General features: G+C 39.8%; 1 protein-coding gene across 1 annotated transcript in view; it reads left to right on the top strand.

The window, feature by feature from the left end:
• The first annotated feature begins 552 nt into the window (after positions 1–552).
• The window catches only part of LOC122989122 (ephrin type-B receptor 1-like), a 97821-nt gene continuing 81567 nt past the window's right edge, over positions 553–16806 (top strand). Inside the window, exon 1 of the mRNA XM_044361802.1 lies at positions 553–950. Coding sequence (XP_044217737.1) covers positions 857–950 — 94 coding nt within the window. The 5' untranslated portion in view covers positions 553–856. The remainder of the gene's footprint in view (positions 951–16806) is intronic.

The following is a 16806-nucleotide window of genomic DNA, read 5'->3' on the forward strand; positions in this document are numbered from 1 at the left end:
TTGTTACGCTACATATCACAACCTCTTGACTTTGTACTGAAGTTCTTTGCAAAATTTACAGTGAAGTACAAAGTCAAGATGTTGTGTGCTCTTTGAGGCAAAGGAACCAAGTGTAACGGTGTGGCTCACTGACGTGTTTTTAATAGTTTTTGGACAACAACAGAGGACTAAAGCACAGAGCAATAAGATATATCAGGCTTTGGAAACACCCACAATACTTGTAAGTAGGACGAGTTCATTCTTGGTTTGGCTGACAATAAGAAAAATAAAGAAAACAGCCAGCCATATCTTTTAACTTGTCTGTTTATTTTGTATTTAGGACTTGGCTGAACTTTAGGTGGTACTTATTAATCTACCTATTTTACCAGTTAAATGTCATTATTGCATAATGCTTAAAGACCCTCATACAATCCTAATGAGCCATTCACGACTGTACATTTCCCTGAGGGGATCATCATAAAACCCTTTCTTTTAATACTTTGTTAATTGTGTGTTGTATTTTCGCCACTGGGTGTCACTGTCCCGCCATAGCAGCCACCATGCGGGGTTGGTGGGGGGGGGGGGGGGGGGGGGGGGGGGGGGGTGAGACCTGAGCATTTGGGCATTCAGCTTGGGTCAGGTGGAAAAGAACGGGTGATTGGTTTACGAGCCGCCATACTCTCTCCTGATTGGACAGAAAGGTGTGAGAGAGAAGAGAATGAGAGGAGAGGGGAGCAGGGATCCAGCAGCAGTCAGTCCGCTTCAGTCCCTGCTGACTCTGCTGGTGCAGCGCACATTGAGGATGGAGATGTGACTGTTCACCAGAGGAATACAGCGTGTTTCTGTGGGATTTTTTTCTTCTTCTGTCAGCCGGATAATGGGAGAGAAGAGGCGGGGAGTGATTTTGACCATGCTTTCCACTTGGGTTGCGGTGCTTCTCTGTGTGATTTCTCCGGTGTTCACAGTGGAAGGTAGGTGGGACACAAGTCAGTGTTCAGCTGATGCAGGGTGAAGGCTAAAAATTTATTTATGTACTAACTGTGGTTAAAACAGAAGCTGCAAAAGTCTGTGACCTCTCCCTTACAAAGAATCACAAGGGTTTAATATCCCTGTAATATTCTTATGAAGACTTACAGTTTAACTCACTGTACAGTTTAGAAGATTTTTATCCTTGCGCAATTTATCTTAATTAAGCTGTCCACTCTGAGTGAGTAAGATTGGTGTATTTTAGGGCTTAAAAGTGAAATTTTAATTGTACAGGAATGCTACTGTGTCTTATTGGAGACACCATCACAGACACTATCAGATTTGAACACATATAGGCTATATATCCCAGTTCACATAAAAATATAAAATTGCACAGAAAGTAACCTGCAAGCTTTGTGTACTTTTATAATGCTGCCCAATTAAATGCTGTTTAGTCTCCAATCACCTAAAAAGCTTTTACTATTAAAATGTGATGATGATGATATAGATATGTATAAAAATACATGTAAAATTTGTACCATGTCTTTATTTCAATGAAAATTTGGCATCATATTAGAGGCTTAAATTGTATTATGCTCGTCCTGTTATATGAATGTAATTTTCCTGTAATATTTGGGCTCATAGTTAGTGTTCGTTACGGTGCTTGTCCCTTCTGCGTGCACTGTTGCAGCTTTATCACCTTACAGGCTGCTGCTCACCTGGAGCAGCAAAGTGAATCGTAATTACGGCTCACAGGTGCTCAGTTATTCCATGTAGCTGCCACCCGCTCCCCCACTCCTCCTCCTCCTCCTCCTCCTCCTCCTCCTCCTGCTGCTGCTCCTCCCCAAGCATCACTTCCTTCTCCCCTTGCTGTTCATTCCCCAACTCCTCTCTAAACATCACCTGTTTCTTCTCCGACTGCACGTCCCCAAGTGTGAGCTCCTGCAACTCCTCCCAAAGCATCAGCTACTGAAGCTCTCGCTGCTCCTCATATGGAATCATCTTCTCCATGAGCATAGCCTGCTGCTCCTCTTGGAACATCTCTTACCCTTGTTGCTCCTGCTCCTTCTCCAAAGCATCTCCAAGTATCTAATCCTACTCCTTCACCCACTCCTCTTCCTACTCATCCTCCTCAAGCATGACTCCTGCTCCCTCTCCTACATCTCCCTAAGCATCGCCAACTCCCTTTTCCCTTGAAGCGTCTCCTACTGCTGCTCCTCATTGAGCATCTTCTTCTCTCCTAACATCAAATTCTGCTCTTTTGCTCTTTCACAAGCATGACCTCTTACTCCTTCGATATACTCCTCCTCAAGCATGACCTACTGCTTCTCCCTTTGCTCCTCTCCAAGTATCTTGTACTGCTCCTCCTGCTTTCCCTCTGCAAACATGACCTACTGCTCCTGCTGCCTCCCTTGCTACTTCTACCCCTCATCCTGCTACTCCTCCACAACCATCTCCTTCTTTTCCACAAGACTAATATTCACATCCACTGATCCAACATCCTCCTTCGTCTCCTCCTTGACACTCCTCTGCAGTATCCCCAAACAGCCTCCACTCCCATGTCCTTTACCGTTTCTCCTCCCCCTGTTCCTGCTGCTGCCGTCCCTTATGGAAGCACTGGATTAGTCTACTGCTGCGTTTTAATGGTGCGCGTAATGACGGGCTCCGCAGTGAGTCTCCCCCATTATGAGACATGTAAATGTGTTGAAGGGCAGGTCTATTTTGATTAAACAGAACGCTGTGTGTGTGGGTGAGAGGGAGAGAGGGAGGAGGTTAAGATCGAGAGGAGAGACAAATAGGTACAGAGTGGGTGGTGGGTTGTTTTGTGGTCATGGTGGCCTTTTCATGGTAAGTAGCTGTCTAATGAACTGATGCATAAGCTGATCTGAGTCTGTTGGTGTAAAACAGACCCACTGCTGACACAGTCACTGCTGTTATCTATGCTCTGTGTACACTTCTCCTCTGTAAACTTTAAGACTGTTTTTTTAGAGCCAGACCAATCAGTGAGGACGAGATTACTGGCTGATTGGCTCCTCAGAGATATATCAGTGTAGAGCTGCGATGATTAGATGATTAATTGATTAGTCAATTGACCGAAAATCCATTGGAAACTATTTTTATAATCCGCTAATCGTAAACATTTTCATCTTGTTGCAGCTTCTCAAATGTGATGATTTGAAGCTTTTATGTGTCATATATAATAGTGAGCTTAAAGGGGAAATATCATGGTCTTTGTGATTTTCTGTTATTTTTATACTGTTACGATGTCCGATGTCTATGTTGAACATGGTCAAAGTTCCAAAACTTGAGGTGAACGTATGTAAAAACGCTCCTTTTTACTTCTACTTCCTCCTTGTGATGACGTCAGATCGTTCGCGCATACCCAAAAACGGCCGTCTGTTCTGTAGCCTTAAGGTTGTTCAATGCGTTGTCCACTCACATATTTCGATCAGATTTGGGCCTGAACATGTACTTGTTTCTATTTAGAGTAAAGAATGAGAAAAAGAAGTGAAATCCTAATACTACTGTTTGTTTACGTAGCCTCTGGAGGGGCAGCTTCTAGAAACAACCAATCAGAACAGAGTGGGCTCATCGAGAGGGGGTTCTTAAAGAGACAGGAGCTAAAACGGCCTGTTTCAGACAGAGGCTGAACTGAGGGGCAGTATAAAGGGCCAGTACGGGATAAATCTTGAGTTGTTTTGAACTGTAAATCATGCAAAGATATTCCAGTGGAGGCCCAGATTAATGTTTCGCTATTTTCTTACATTTACACGAATCAATTATGAAATGCATGTATATTATAATTGTTAGTTTCAGCCATATATCAGGGTTGCTGCAGATGTTGGCTGATATTTAAAAAGAAATTGCAGTACAGTCTTTAAATCCATTTTGCTTACGGCACTGTATGTTATGTATTTATATTACTGTGAAAAAACAAATATTGGCTGAGACATTCTTATCATATTTTTAAAGCTCTCAAATATGGATAGCGGTATTTAGGACTTGGCAATAACTCAATATTATCATTTAGCGATTTTAAGCGCAATCGTATCGTGTCAACATCATTTTGTGTTTTTGTTTGTGTTTTTATGTTGCCTAAATGGTGATTTGGGCCAATTAAAACTGACAAAATTAGTTGTTAAAGTTCCTATTTTGCACATATTAGGACTTTGATTTCATGTAACACCTAACAGTGGATCACAGTTCTTTTCACAGTTCAGTTTTATTTTTTCATTTCCATATTGGCCTGAAAACCCAGTAATAGTCTGCCCTACTTTTCTCTCTGCGTGCCTCTGTGTCTTTTTGTCTTTTCTCTTAAAAATTATTTTTACTCCCAACCCTGGTGATTATGATGTAGGAAATGTGAACAGTGCTTAACATGAAATGTTATTTTCTTGATCGCATCTACTGTTAACAAAGGTACTCGTACACATAAGGAGCTTTTTGAGCCAGTGAAGTCAGGCAGCATTTACAGATGTGGGATTAGAGTTTGGATGCAGACTGGAAAATATCCACAATACTTGAAACGTTTTCTGTCAGGAACATAAGGAAAACATTATTCTGGCTATAGCTGTTTGCTGTCATCTACATCGCCTGAAAATGCTACAATTGTTAAATGACCTTTACGTTCCCTGAGGATTTGCGCCTATTCAGAAAGCCCAAAATGCAGTACAGTAATCCAGCATTTGACCCTGTTATTTTGAAAGTCAATGCAAACCCTGACCCAGCGGATATTGTTGGGTATAAGTGCTACATATCCCACAAATAAGCCTTGGGAGGGGTGGCAAAGTCATCTGTGTCTGAACCAAATGCCCACTCAGCAGCAGGCTCTGTCACTGAAATTGCTGATTTGTGTCAGTGTTGAGTGTCGACGGGTCGAGGAGTTAATTTTCTTTCGACTTTTGCATGCAAGAGCTGCTAGTTTCAGCCTAATTTAGAAGTTTGTGTGACACTGCTTTTTCCTTCCCATAGAGGTGACGCTGTAGGTAAAATGCGCACTCACTGTACATATTATTACACAGCACGTATCGTTTCTGTACCTAAGCATAAACTATTTTGGTCCTTTTCCCCCGAGCCTGTACCCATACGTGCTGTGCCCCATCTGTCATCTTGTGGGAATGCTAAAGGTTAAACATCGTCTATCCTGTTTTAGATGCTGGTATTAACATGACAAGCTGTAATTTGTGACTTTGTTCAGTACGGGTGTGTGTGTGTGTGTGTGCAACAAATGACGAACAAAGGATCTCCTCAGGGAAACCTATCACACACTTATTGCAAATAGATATGCAGATGACACATTGCACATACAGTACACATCACTGCCACCACACATACTGTACCCTGCACCATTGCTCAGCCAGCTCATGTTTTAAAGATGCTGTTTCTATATTCATCTGGTGACAGGTTATCAATCAGTGTGACAGACATATAGTTGAACTGGGGAAAAGTAGGAGCTTGGAAAAAGATCCTTTGCACCAGTCCTGAAGCTTTTTCTCTAGTGTTTCCCACTCTATTTCTCCTCAGGCCCTCCCTTCAGCATTAAATATTTATTTCCACACCGCATTCAAATTGCTTTAGAATAAATTTGGTTTTCTTCTTCCGTAAGGTACTTGGACCCTGTGGGAATATTTACTTTTTGCAAAGAGACTCAGAGTCCTGGTCTTTGGTGCTGTATTTCCCATGGTGAATTGAGCATCAAGAGGCAATTTCGGATCAGTCAGTATGGTATTAGACACTATTCTTCTCTATACCCACAGACTATCAAACTTCACTATCAAAGTTTTCAGTGGTTCAGGAGGTCATTTCTAACAAAACATGCCCGGTGTTTACTGTGATTTGATTAATAAGTTCTATTAGTGTGAAAATATATCCTTAACTATGAATATTCACACCTTGGCTGTGAATTCTCACACAACTCAACAATCCTGCTCTTGCATTCCAGAAGAACTTGTTCATCCACATTATCAGTGATGAGTCATGTCAATTACTGAGGAAAAATATCATTTTTTAATGCATACTTTTGGCTCTGTTTTCATACCAAATGTTTGGGTCACAATGTACAACCCTTTCCAATGCAGAAATCTGTACAACATGTTCTAATATAGTGTATAGTGTATTTGTAGCTGCAGCCAGTTTTCAACTGTTTTGTAAGGGTGGTATTTAAGTCTGAGTCCCAAGTCAAGTCTCAAATCCTTTTGGGCAAGATCAGATCAAACATAAGTTTTCATTTGCAAATCACAAGTCAAGATGCAAATCTTTTAAGTCTCTGAATGCTGTCTAAAAATTACATTTGAGCGTTTTACATTCAAAAATGTGTCAGTAGTACTTTTACACAGCTTAGACTCAGTCCTTTCAGTGCATATACATAATATTTAAATATTCAAGCTGTTTGGCTGTACAAAACCTGGCTGACATTGTCTTATTCATTTTTAATTGTTACAGAATTTTACAGTTCAAATGTCAGACCTGAAAAGTAAACGTCTTTAGGCAGCAAAATGTAGTTCAAGACCCAAGTCCTCATTTTTGTGACTTTTGTCCAACTCAAATTCAAATCGAGTCTCAAGTCTACAGTTCTGACTGTAGCAAAACCAGTATTGTACAACTGGACTATATACAGTACTGTGTAAAAGGTTTTAGGCACTAAAGGTAAAGTTAGGATGCCTAAACCTAACCTAAATGAAATTAATATTTGGTGTGAGCACGCTTTGCTTTTAAAACAGCAGCAGTTCTCCTGAGTTCACTTAAACACAGTTTTTCAAGGTATTTGGCAGGTCAGTTGTTCCAACAATCTTGGAGAAGTTGCCATAGTTCTTCTGTGGGTTTAAGCATCTCAGTTGCTTCTGTCTCTTCATATAATCCCAGACTGACTCCATGATGTGGAGATCAGGGCTCTGTGGGGGCCAAACCATACCATCTGTTGCAGGACTCCTTGTTCTTCTTGTAGCTGAAGATCATTCTTTAGGACTGTATGTGGCTGTATGATTGGGGTCGTTGTTATGCTGCAGAATTTTTGACCAATGAGACGCCTCCCTGATGGTACTGCATAATTGATAAGAATCTAAACATCTGCCTAAAACCTTTGCACAGTACTGCATATATTCAGTTGCAGAAGATCTAGAACATTCATAAGATGGCTCAAGAACTGAAGCCCATGCATTTCTACATGGAAGTTACAGGTTTAGATCACGATGTTAACCTTAAACCTGCAGTAATTCATTTTTTGGCCACTTTTTGGCAGTGGAACAAGCTGTAAACACAACACTGACATAGTATCACCTTTAAAGTCAATGTCAAACTTTTAATACATCCAGCAGATACAGAACCAAATCAGCATTCATTCTGAGTCGTGTTTCTGTCCACCTGATAAATGTAAGTCCAATATTAACTCTCCTTCTGTGTTGGTCTCCACAGACTCCTGAGGGAAATATCTGGCTCTTTAGTTGCTAAATGCCTCACTATGTTCACCAGTGGGTAGCTCACTTTATCTGTCTGCCATCTTGGTCGAGGGCAGGTAGTATCAGAGCTTTTCACTGAAAACGAAAATGAGATGGCGAGAGTTAACTAAAACACAACAATGAGATGTAAGATACTAAAATGCTCTGTAGAGCTGAGAGGAACTGCACAGTCAGGTTATAATTCCCCATGGGATTTGTCACTAAAAGCACGTTTAATCTGTTGTTAATACAGAAATATTGATTAAAGCAGCTGTAAGCTTCATGTGGAAAACCTGTGCTGGCTTTCTGACCCCTGAGAGGGATACAGTAGTCTATACAGTATGAATGCACCTGGAAAGTAAGCCAACTGAATATATATCGTTCATAACAGCAAGAGCCAATCAGCATCTAAACCACCTTTGTTACAGACGTTTAACTACAATCACTATTTCTCCTTCACAGCTGCCTTTGCTGCCATGTTTAAAGAAGCTGAAATTGATTTGAGCAGCAGAGAGAAGCAGACGGCTTGCACATTATAAAACACTTCACCACCCAAACTCCTCAAGTTATTTGCATAACAAACCAGTCTAAATAGATTATTTCCTTGATATGAAACTATAATTGATACCGTTAGAGAACAGAGCGCTGGTGGGCATAAAAGGAATGAAAGAATCCTTTGTTTTCACTTAAAATTCTCCCTTTCCTTTCACTGGGGTCCATTATACTGTCACTTCAACTAATTTGCAGCTCAAAGAGTCACATCAATACATCACTATGTTAGACAGACGGCAATGGCATACTCCTGGAGTTGCTCTGTCCTCTGTATTGATTCACTTTTTCAACATGCAAGGTAAGCGATAGCATCAATTACCCTTTGTTTCAAGCAAAGGCAAAATTATTTCTCTATGCTGTTGCGGTAGACTTCACCAATAAAAAAAACTCCTTAATTTATCTTTACCTCAGGCCTCTCACTAACTCTTCTTACTGGCTGTAGTGAAAGAAAAACAGGAGCAAAGGGAGAATTTTGAAATATGCATTTACTGCTTTTAAATGCAAATGAGGCATAAAGGGAAGCAGATATTACTCCAGACTGCAGGACTTTACGTAAAGACCAGAGCAATTTTACTGCACCATCATTATTTTTGAGAAGAAGGGTGTTATAATCACATTTTTGTGCAATGGTGGCATGGAATAAACAAAATGTAAGTAACATTACATTAGTAGCACAATTATATCCAAGAATAGGGTTAACCCCAGATTGAGTATAAAAGTTTTTAGTGTTTTGTGTGTCGATGTATCTTTTATTTTTTAATTAAATGACTAATCACTTAGTCTAAAAAAAAGTCAGAAAGCATTGAAAAATACACATTATATGTTCAAACAGCCCTTCAGTTTAGTGTTTTGTTGCACCAACAGTCGAAAATCCAAAGATATTCAATTCACAATGATATAAAAAAAGTGAAAAGCATAAAATACTCAGATTGGAGAAGCTGGAATTAGTGAATATTTCTTGATATTTTACCTAAACGATTGACCTTAATGGTAACAAATCAGATGAAATGACCAAAACCAACAAGGTGTTAGTCCCTCTCTCTACCCTGCTGTTTATCTGTCCCAAATCCATTTGTTCCTACTGAGGATGTAAATCTTAAAAAGGGGGACATAAATATATAGTTTCATTTCAAAAAGACCTAAACAGTTGGTCATTGCAGTTTTTAGCAATCGTTACTCAACTGTTTGATATCATTGTAATCTGAATATCCTTGGGATTTTGGCTGTTGGTCAGACAAAACGACACATTTGAAGAACTCTAACAGAAGCTAACATCAGACATCATAAGTAAGGCTGCAGTAAGGCAGCAAAACCCCTGGGTGCACTGAACTGAGAGAGGGAGCATTTTATTACTAATGAATTCAGCTTTTCATTTGTAAAAGGACGATTGTGCAGTTTCTTCTTTTAAAAGTTACCCTTAATCAGTTTATTAGTTAACTGGAAATGTAATGCACTCGTCCCCGCTATTCTATTCTTCCACACTGCATGCTGCATACTGCTGCTCTGAGCTTTAGACCTTTATAGCTCAGCATATGATTGAACATAATGGCCCATTATTTATTTGCTGGTTGAGAGTGGGCCCTCTGCCAGCCTCTTCAGGGTTGCTGCGGTGGGCATATGGTCTCACAGATAGCCGTGCTGGATATTAGGGACTGTGTCACTGTTGGAGCAAAAGAAAAAAGGGGGAGAGGACATAATGGGTGAAAAAAATGCACATCAGAGATTTTGCCTCACCTTGGAAAAGTTGTGTGTGTGTGTGTGTGTGTGTGTGAGAGAGAGGGGGGGTGCCTCATCAGGAATTTTAATCAGTTTTGATTTGAAAGTAATGTTTAACATTTTGAATGTTGTCAGTGATCTCAAAATGCATCAAGTGAAGAATCATGCAGGGTTGGCATGTAAACAAAATGGGGCAGCAACTTCTGATTATTTTCATTATCGATTAATTTCTTTTTATTTATTATTGTTTAATATACAAAACATCAGAAAATAGTGGAACACGTCCCCAGAGCTCAATGTAGTGTCATCAAATTGCTAATTCTTTCTGACTAATGGCCCTTTTGCTTGATGAATGAGCTAAAAGATTAATTTATTTTGCAATTTTTGTCATTTTTTACAACATATCTGCCGTGACAACAGTAACAAAGTACTTCATTTATTTTCTTACAATATCCACTCTTAGAATATAATATCACATAAAAGCATGATTAAAAAATTTTATGGTTATTTTTAGGCATGTGGAGCACTTCGCTAGGGAAGATTTTGGTCTTGGTTAAATTTTGTAAAAGTCAAAACTGACTTACAGCATTAGACAGGATGTAATTAATGTTTTAACATTCACAGAAAGCACTGTCTTTTCCTAACCTTAACCTAAGGGCTCAGGATGCAAACCCTGTTCTCAAGTGTCCGGCACTTTTCCAAAAAAAGTAGAACCTCCTGAAAAATGGTTGCTACATAACATAATCCATTCAGCAATTATTTTTTCCTCAAAAACATATTTGGGAAGGCGAATCAGTAGACTGAACATAATTTCTAGGAGATAGGGTTGTTTCTGAATGTTTAAGCCTGCAGTAACTGATTTCTTGGCTACTTGGCAAGTGCAGAAACAAACTTATCAGCAAACAGTTGCTTTTTTACAATCCAGCAGATGTGGGGCAACACTAGCATTCATTTGGACTCCAATATTCACTCTCATTTTAACTCTGTTTTGGTCTATGCCAACTCCTGAGGGAAAATCTGGCTCCTTAACTGCTACATGCTCCACATATGTCCACCAGCTAACTGTGTTGTCTGCTGTTTGGTGCTGGACAGGTAGTGTTCAGTTTAAAGTTTTTTGCAGACAAAGCTGCCTGCAGCAGTAAAAAAACAAAAAACAAAAAAAACAATCACTATGTGATCAGTGAGAGTGAACGAAACAGTAAAGTTGCTTTTGGAAAATAAATGAGCTGAAAGATGCTGTAAGGAGAACTGCAGAATCGGGTGATAATTATCTGTGGGTTTCTTCACCATTAACAACCCCCCCTTACATACAAGCAGTCATGTGATCTGTTGTTAATGTTAAAATATTGATTTCGCACACAAAAAGCTTTTTTGTTTTAGTGTGGACTGCCTCATTGTTGGCATTCAAAGAGAGACATCAGTTCACATTTCTCCACCAGCTCTCCTCTGTGCTCCTGTTCAGTTTAAACTTTATCAACTCACGGTAGGGTGACCAAGCGTCAGTGCTCTTTTATAGCCGTACTCGGCTTCACACTCACTCCACTCCAGACACACCTGCCTTTTACAGCCAACGGGCTTCTGTTCTGTCGGCCACTAAGCTGCTCTGCTGGAGCAGTGGGGCATTCAGTGGTTCTGCTCAGGAACAGAAGGAAACTGACCGCAGGAAGAAAGAGAGACGATTGTTCAGGTCCCGCACATGTACTCCGAGTGTCAACTTTTGTCTGGCAAAATGTCATACACTTGAACTATGCATGTATCCTGACCCCACAGCTCAGATTTTTTGTGGTTACATTTTTTCCTCTTGTTCTCCTTACTAAATTTCCAACACAACAGGAACAAAGCAAATCCAGGGCAGAGCAGACAGGCAGGGGAGCGACGGGGGCAATTTTACTTTGACAGTTTTACTCTGCGTGACAGCAGTTATGATACCAAATCTCCTGAGAGAAAAAAAAAAGGATAGAAAATGAGTTAAAGCAGCAAAAAGACATAAAGAGAGAGACAATGAACCCTGTGGTTAGCCCTCTGCAGTTTGATATATAGAGTAGAGAGCCAGTAAGTGTCAGGTCCCTCCCACTAGGAGCCATTTTAACAGGCTCTAAGTATTTGAGTAGCTGTTAGCAGGCTTGTAATCCAGCCTGACAAGTTCTTACTGCTGTGGAATTATAAGGCTATGAGAGCAGATACATAGATATACACAGATAAACTGAACATAGCAACCTTTCCTATCAGCTTTTAAAATTGTATGAGCCTGCTATCTTAAACTACTCATGCATAAAATCACCTGGGGGTCTCTAAAAATAGCTGTTCTTTAAGGTGGACATATCATGCCCATTTCCAGGTCTATATTTTTCATCTGGTATATCTATGCATGATTTACAGTTTAAAAAAATCCTTATTTAAGTCATACTGGCCCTTTATGCAGCCCCTCAGTTCAGCCTCCGTCAGGAACAGGCCGTTTTATCTTTTGTCTCTTTAAGGCCCCCTCCTGATGAGCATGCTCTTGGGAATCTTCCCGGCTCTGGAGGCTACGTCAACAGTAGTAGGATTTCACTAATTTTTCTCATTCTTTACTCAAAATATCAACTCCTCAAATAGATCTGTACATGTTCGAGCCGAAATCCGCGAGTGTGAGAGTGGACGACGCAAAACAACACATGGGAAAACCTTAGCAGCAACTTTAGCAACAAAGACAACGGAACAAACAGCTGTTTATGGGCATTCGGGACGGGGTGACGTCAGCTCTTCGGCAATGTAGAGATAAAAAACAACGTAAACCAACCCGTAGGCTTCTGTCTTGCAGGAAGCATTTCTACATACTCAAGTTTTGGAACTTTGACCATGTTTAACGTAGATATCTGACATTATATATATATAAATAACAGTAAAATCACAAAAAGCATAATATATCCCCTTTAAGGTACTGTGTTTTGAAAAAGAAAGAAAAGATGGAAGATACAGGTACAGATACGGATTCAATATTCACACTGCGAACGCACAACTACACTGCAAACATCAGTATACTGTGTGCTTTAAGCCCCTGGTCCACCTCAACACTATTGAGCTGTAATGAAAAATGAATTTTTTATATGGGTTCTGAACCCCTACTGCAAGATCCAGAGCACGCACGCTTTCATATGAAAGCTCCTTCACTACAACACCAATCTGTTTGGTGTACTCTACAGTACTCTACAGTACGGTATGGTTTTGCATACTTAATACCCAATGGTTTTGTATACCCAAGTGAATACTGCATTACACTCTCCTTGTTAGGCACATTTTTTGCTTTATTTTATTCTTCTTACAGCAGAAATAAGTTTTGCATGAGTGGTTCGCTCTCCAAATTAGCTCCTGCAGGAGCCATTAATGTAGACAGTAGCACACGAGAGTGTCAACAATCCTGTATATCAACTCGGGTAAGACGGTGATCTCGTGACCCATATTATTGACTTTTCTTGATAAGTACATCTATGGGATTCACATGGAGAGGGGTGAGCAGCCTCCCGACTGACACATAATTTTCCATAGCAGCTATCATCAGATGTTTATTTTGTCTTTAATTTAGTGTTATCTAATATGTGTTTGACTTAAACTGAGTAACCAGCAAAAGAGAAAACCCTATAATGTACATTGTGAGAAAAAAAAAAAAAGAGTACTATAATATACTCGATATGTGGTCATTCTTCAGTCTGTAGTCTGTGGTGTTGAAGAAAAAGATTTTAAGCCATTTCAAGGTTGTAGTATATCACACAGATTTAAGTCACTCACTGTGCAATTTTGGTTTATTTACCAACAGAAATGTGGCAAACTATTAATAGTCTGACAGAATACTGAGGCCTTGCAGTATTGCCTGCCATCCAGGCAACTGGGAATAATTATTTGGTAAGAAAACCCGGCAACCAAGAATAAAAATATGGTTTTACAGCTCAGCTGATATTTGAGTCAGCAACCAAGTAGGTGTTAACAGGCTGTAAACGATTTTAAATATGCATATTGTGTCAGTAAAAAGTAAGCAATTTAATAAACAAACAAACATAATGGCAAAAACAGTGATGTTAATTAGACACTAAACAATTTTGTTGCCAGGATTTTTCTCTCAGTAGCTAAATATGACACCGGTTACATAAAAGTCAAAGGTGGAATCCAACTTTTGTACATCACTTACTTCACAAAGTTTATCTGAGTATACTGCATCTGTTAAAAGGCCGCAGCAAAGAGTAGAGTTTATACTTGAACACTGACAAACTGTGCCTCAGGACACACAAAGTAAAAGACAGCAGCGAGCGGGGCAGAGGTCAAGACAGGAGGGAGGGAAGCGAAGACTCAGAGAAGTGGAGTTGGATGCAGCTGTTATGTTGCTGTCCTCAGGGTCGATCCAGGAGGAGACACGAGCCACATCTCTATGACAGCAGGTCAAACTGTGTGTGTGTGAATGCACTCGAGCGAAACAACGCGGTTGACTAGACACATTCACTTGACTTTGATGACCCTCGCACACAGAATCTTTAAAGCATGAATGATGAGCGCTGCACCCATCAAAGTGACATGGATAACACTGTTGATGTTTGAGCCAAACCCACGGATGAAAAAGTAATTTCTCATGTGTTGATTTGCTCGAAAGTTCCCTCTCTGTCTTTTCTCTGAATGTATATGAACTAAAATTTAACCTCTGTCTGTCCTTCTAGTCTTTCCTCAAACTCCCCTCAGCAACTTCTCAGGTTTCTACTTCAAGGAGCAAGGAGGTCAACAAACTTAAAACTCCCCTGCCAGGGCCAAACATATCTCTCACATTGCTGAAATTGTTTAGGCATGCTTGGCTTACCTAAGCTTGCATGCAGAATTTACATAATCAACCTCAGTGACTCAGAAAATAGCTGTGGCAGGTCACGATACTGGTGATCTTTCCGTGAACTTTGGCTACTGAAGTTACACTTCCCATCTCAGTCTGATCTCTTCACCTCTGCGACACAAATCCGATGGTTTCTGAAATGGGAAATGGATTTTGAAGAGTTTTTCATGGCTATTCGTTGCCAGCACTTCAGCAGCACCTCTCCAAAATGTACAAAAGTGGCCTCTCAGCATTTAATTTAATAATGGAGGATCCAAAAATTACATGTGAAAGCACTTCATACAGCAATGAAAAACGTCCACTGAACTGTTTCGAACACAAATTATCAAATTAAATTTGGACTTGTCGAAGCAGTTACCATTTCATGGAAGCTATGTAGAGGTTGTAAGTCCGTTTCTACGTTGATTTATGAACTGCTATGTGCTGTATGACTTTAAAGGGGACATATCATGCTTTTAGTGATTTTCTATCATTTATATACTGTTATGATGTTGGATGTCTCTGGTAAACGTAGTCGAAGTTGAGGTGCTGCCTTCAAATCAAAAGCGGAACGCTCCGTTTGCAAAGTTACATCTACTTCCACATCAAACTGATGTCAGATTGTTTGAGCATGCCCACAAATGGTCACCCCTTCTGTAGTCTTCTTTTGTTTTCATATCTATTCGAATTTTAATTAAAATAGATATGAATAGATATTTTACACAAACATAAATACATATACAATACTTACAAACAACATATATAACTTACATCACAAAGACAAACAACTATACAAATTACAGCAGACATACAGCATATATACATATATATGTACAATGTAGACTGTATATAAATATGGACGACGTGTCTCCACTTCCTACCGCTATGCAAAAGTGAAATATCTCCTATCTGGGAGCTGCCATCTTGCTTGTGTGACGTCATTTGGAGCCAGAGTCTGAGCAGTAGAGTCGGGCGGCGGGATGACGGCCCATGGAAAACGCCCCCTCAGCCGTCCCGCTGCCTGACGGAGGTTTGAGAGTGGCTGTCACAGCTGTCAATTATGACGTCAGACGCCCTTTCTATATCGACAAATAACTAATTAAAAACAAACTTATAAGAAAATTGAGCACTTGGACAAACATCGGCATGATACGATAGAAACCATCTTTGGGAAAAATTTATTTGACATGTACTTTGATTTATGACCTATACCGCAGCCAGCCACCAGGGGGCGATCGAGATATTTTGGCTTCACTTTTGGGGAGCTGTCATGACGTCCATCTTTATATACAGTCTATAACATACAGCTATACAAACATGTACATACATGTCAAGTACTATATGTAATTGTAGGACAAAAAGAAATCACTTCTACAGCAATTAAAACTCAATACATTCATTAGCAGGAACTAAATGGAAAAAGCCAGATAATATTAAGTTATAATATCATAGATCCTGAAGCTGGCCAATCAGATCAGAGTGGGCTCATCTGGAGGGGGGCCTTAAAGAGACATGAGCTAAAACAGCCTGTTTCAGACAGAGGCTGATCAGAGGGCCTGTATAAGTGCAAAAATGTAGGATTGTATGTATATTTTGAACTGTGAATCATGTATTATTCCAGTAGAGCCCCAGAGTATAAATATAGAGTAACTTAATACCAACTACTCAGCATCATTGATGTGGAGGTGTTCAGTACGTGTACAAACAAATCTCTAATGCAGAATGTTTAAATTTAACTTAGTATACTGAATCAGTATCATTACTGATCGAATCAGTAGCTTTCAGCATTGGAGCACCGTTGTCAGCTCAGCCAAGAGTCACAGTACGTTATTACTTTATAATACCGTAATGGCCAAAATACAGGATGACACTTTTCAGACAACTCTCTTTTGAAAAATAGTAATTTTCTCTGTCTGTTACAGTACGTTATTACTTTATAATACCATAATGGTCAAAATACAGGATGACACTTTTCAGACAACTCTCTTTTGAAAAATAGTAATTTTCTGTCTGTTATCATTTTTAGACTGTCTTGTTTGATGTTCCTCATCATGACATTCTGTGACAGCGGCAAATCTTGGCCAGTTGATGATTTGCTCTCTGATCTCTCTCTGCAGTAAAGACATCGGGAGTCACTTTTGACTCGTTTTTACTTGGCAGGAGTTTCTGTGTGGCTGTGGCAGTAAAACATGTTACATGTGTCTTGGAAACTCCTGTAGTTTAAACTAATTAAAAGTGCTTAGTTAGCTTGAAATCCATGAATGGACTTGAACATTTAAGGCCACAAACAACCCTCTCTGTAGGTGTCTGTACTCTGATGTTGTGAATGTTATT

This window comes from Thunnus albacares, chromosome 9, assembly GCF_914725855.1.
Source record: "Thunnus albacares chromosome 9, fThuAlb1.1, whole genome shotgun sequence".
Lineage (NCBI taxonomy): Eukaryota > Metazoa > Chordata > Actinopteri > Scombriformes > Scombridae > Thunnus > Thunnus albacares.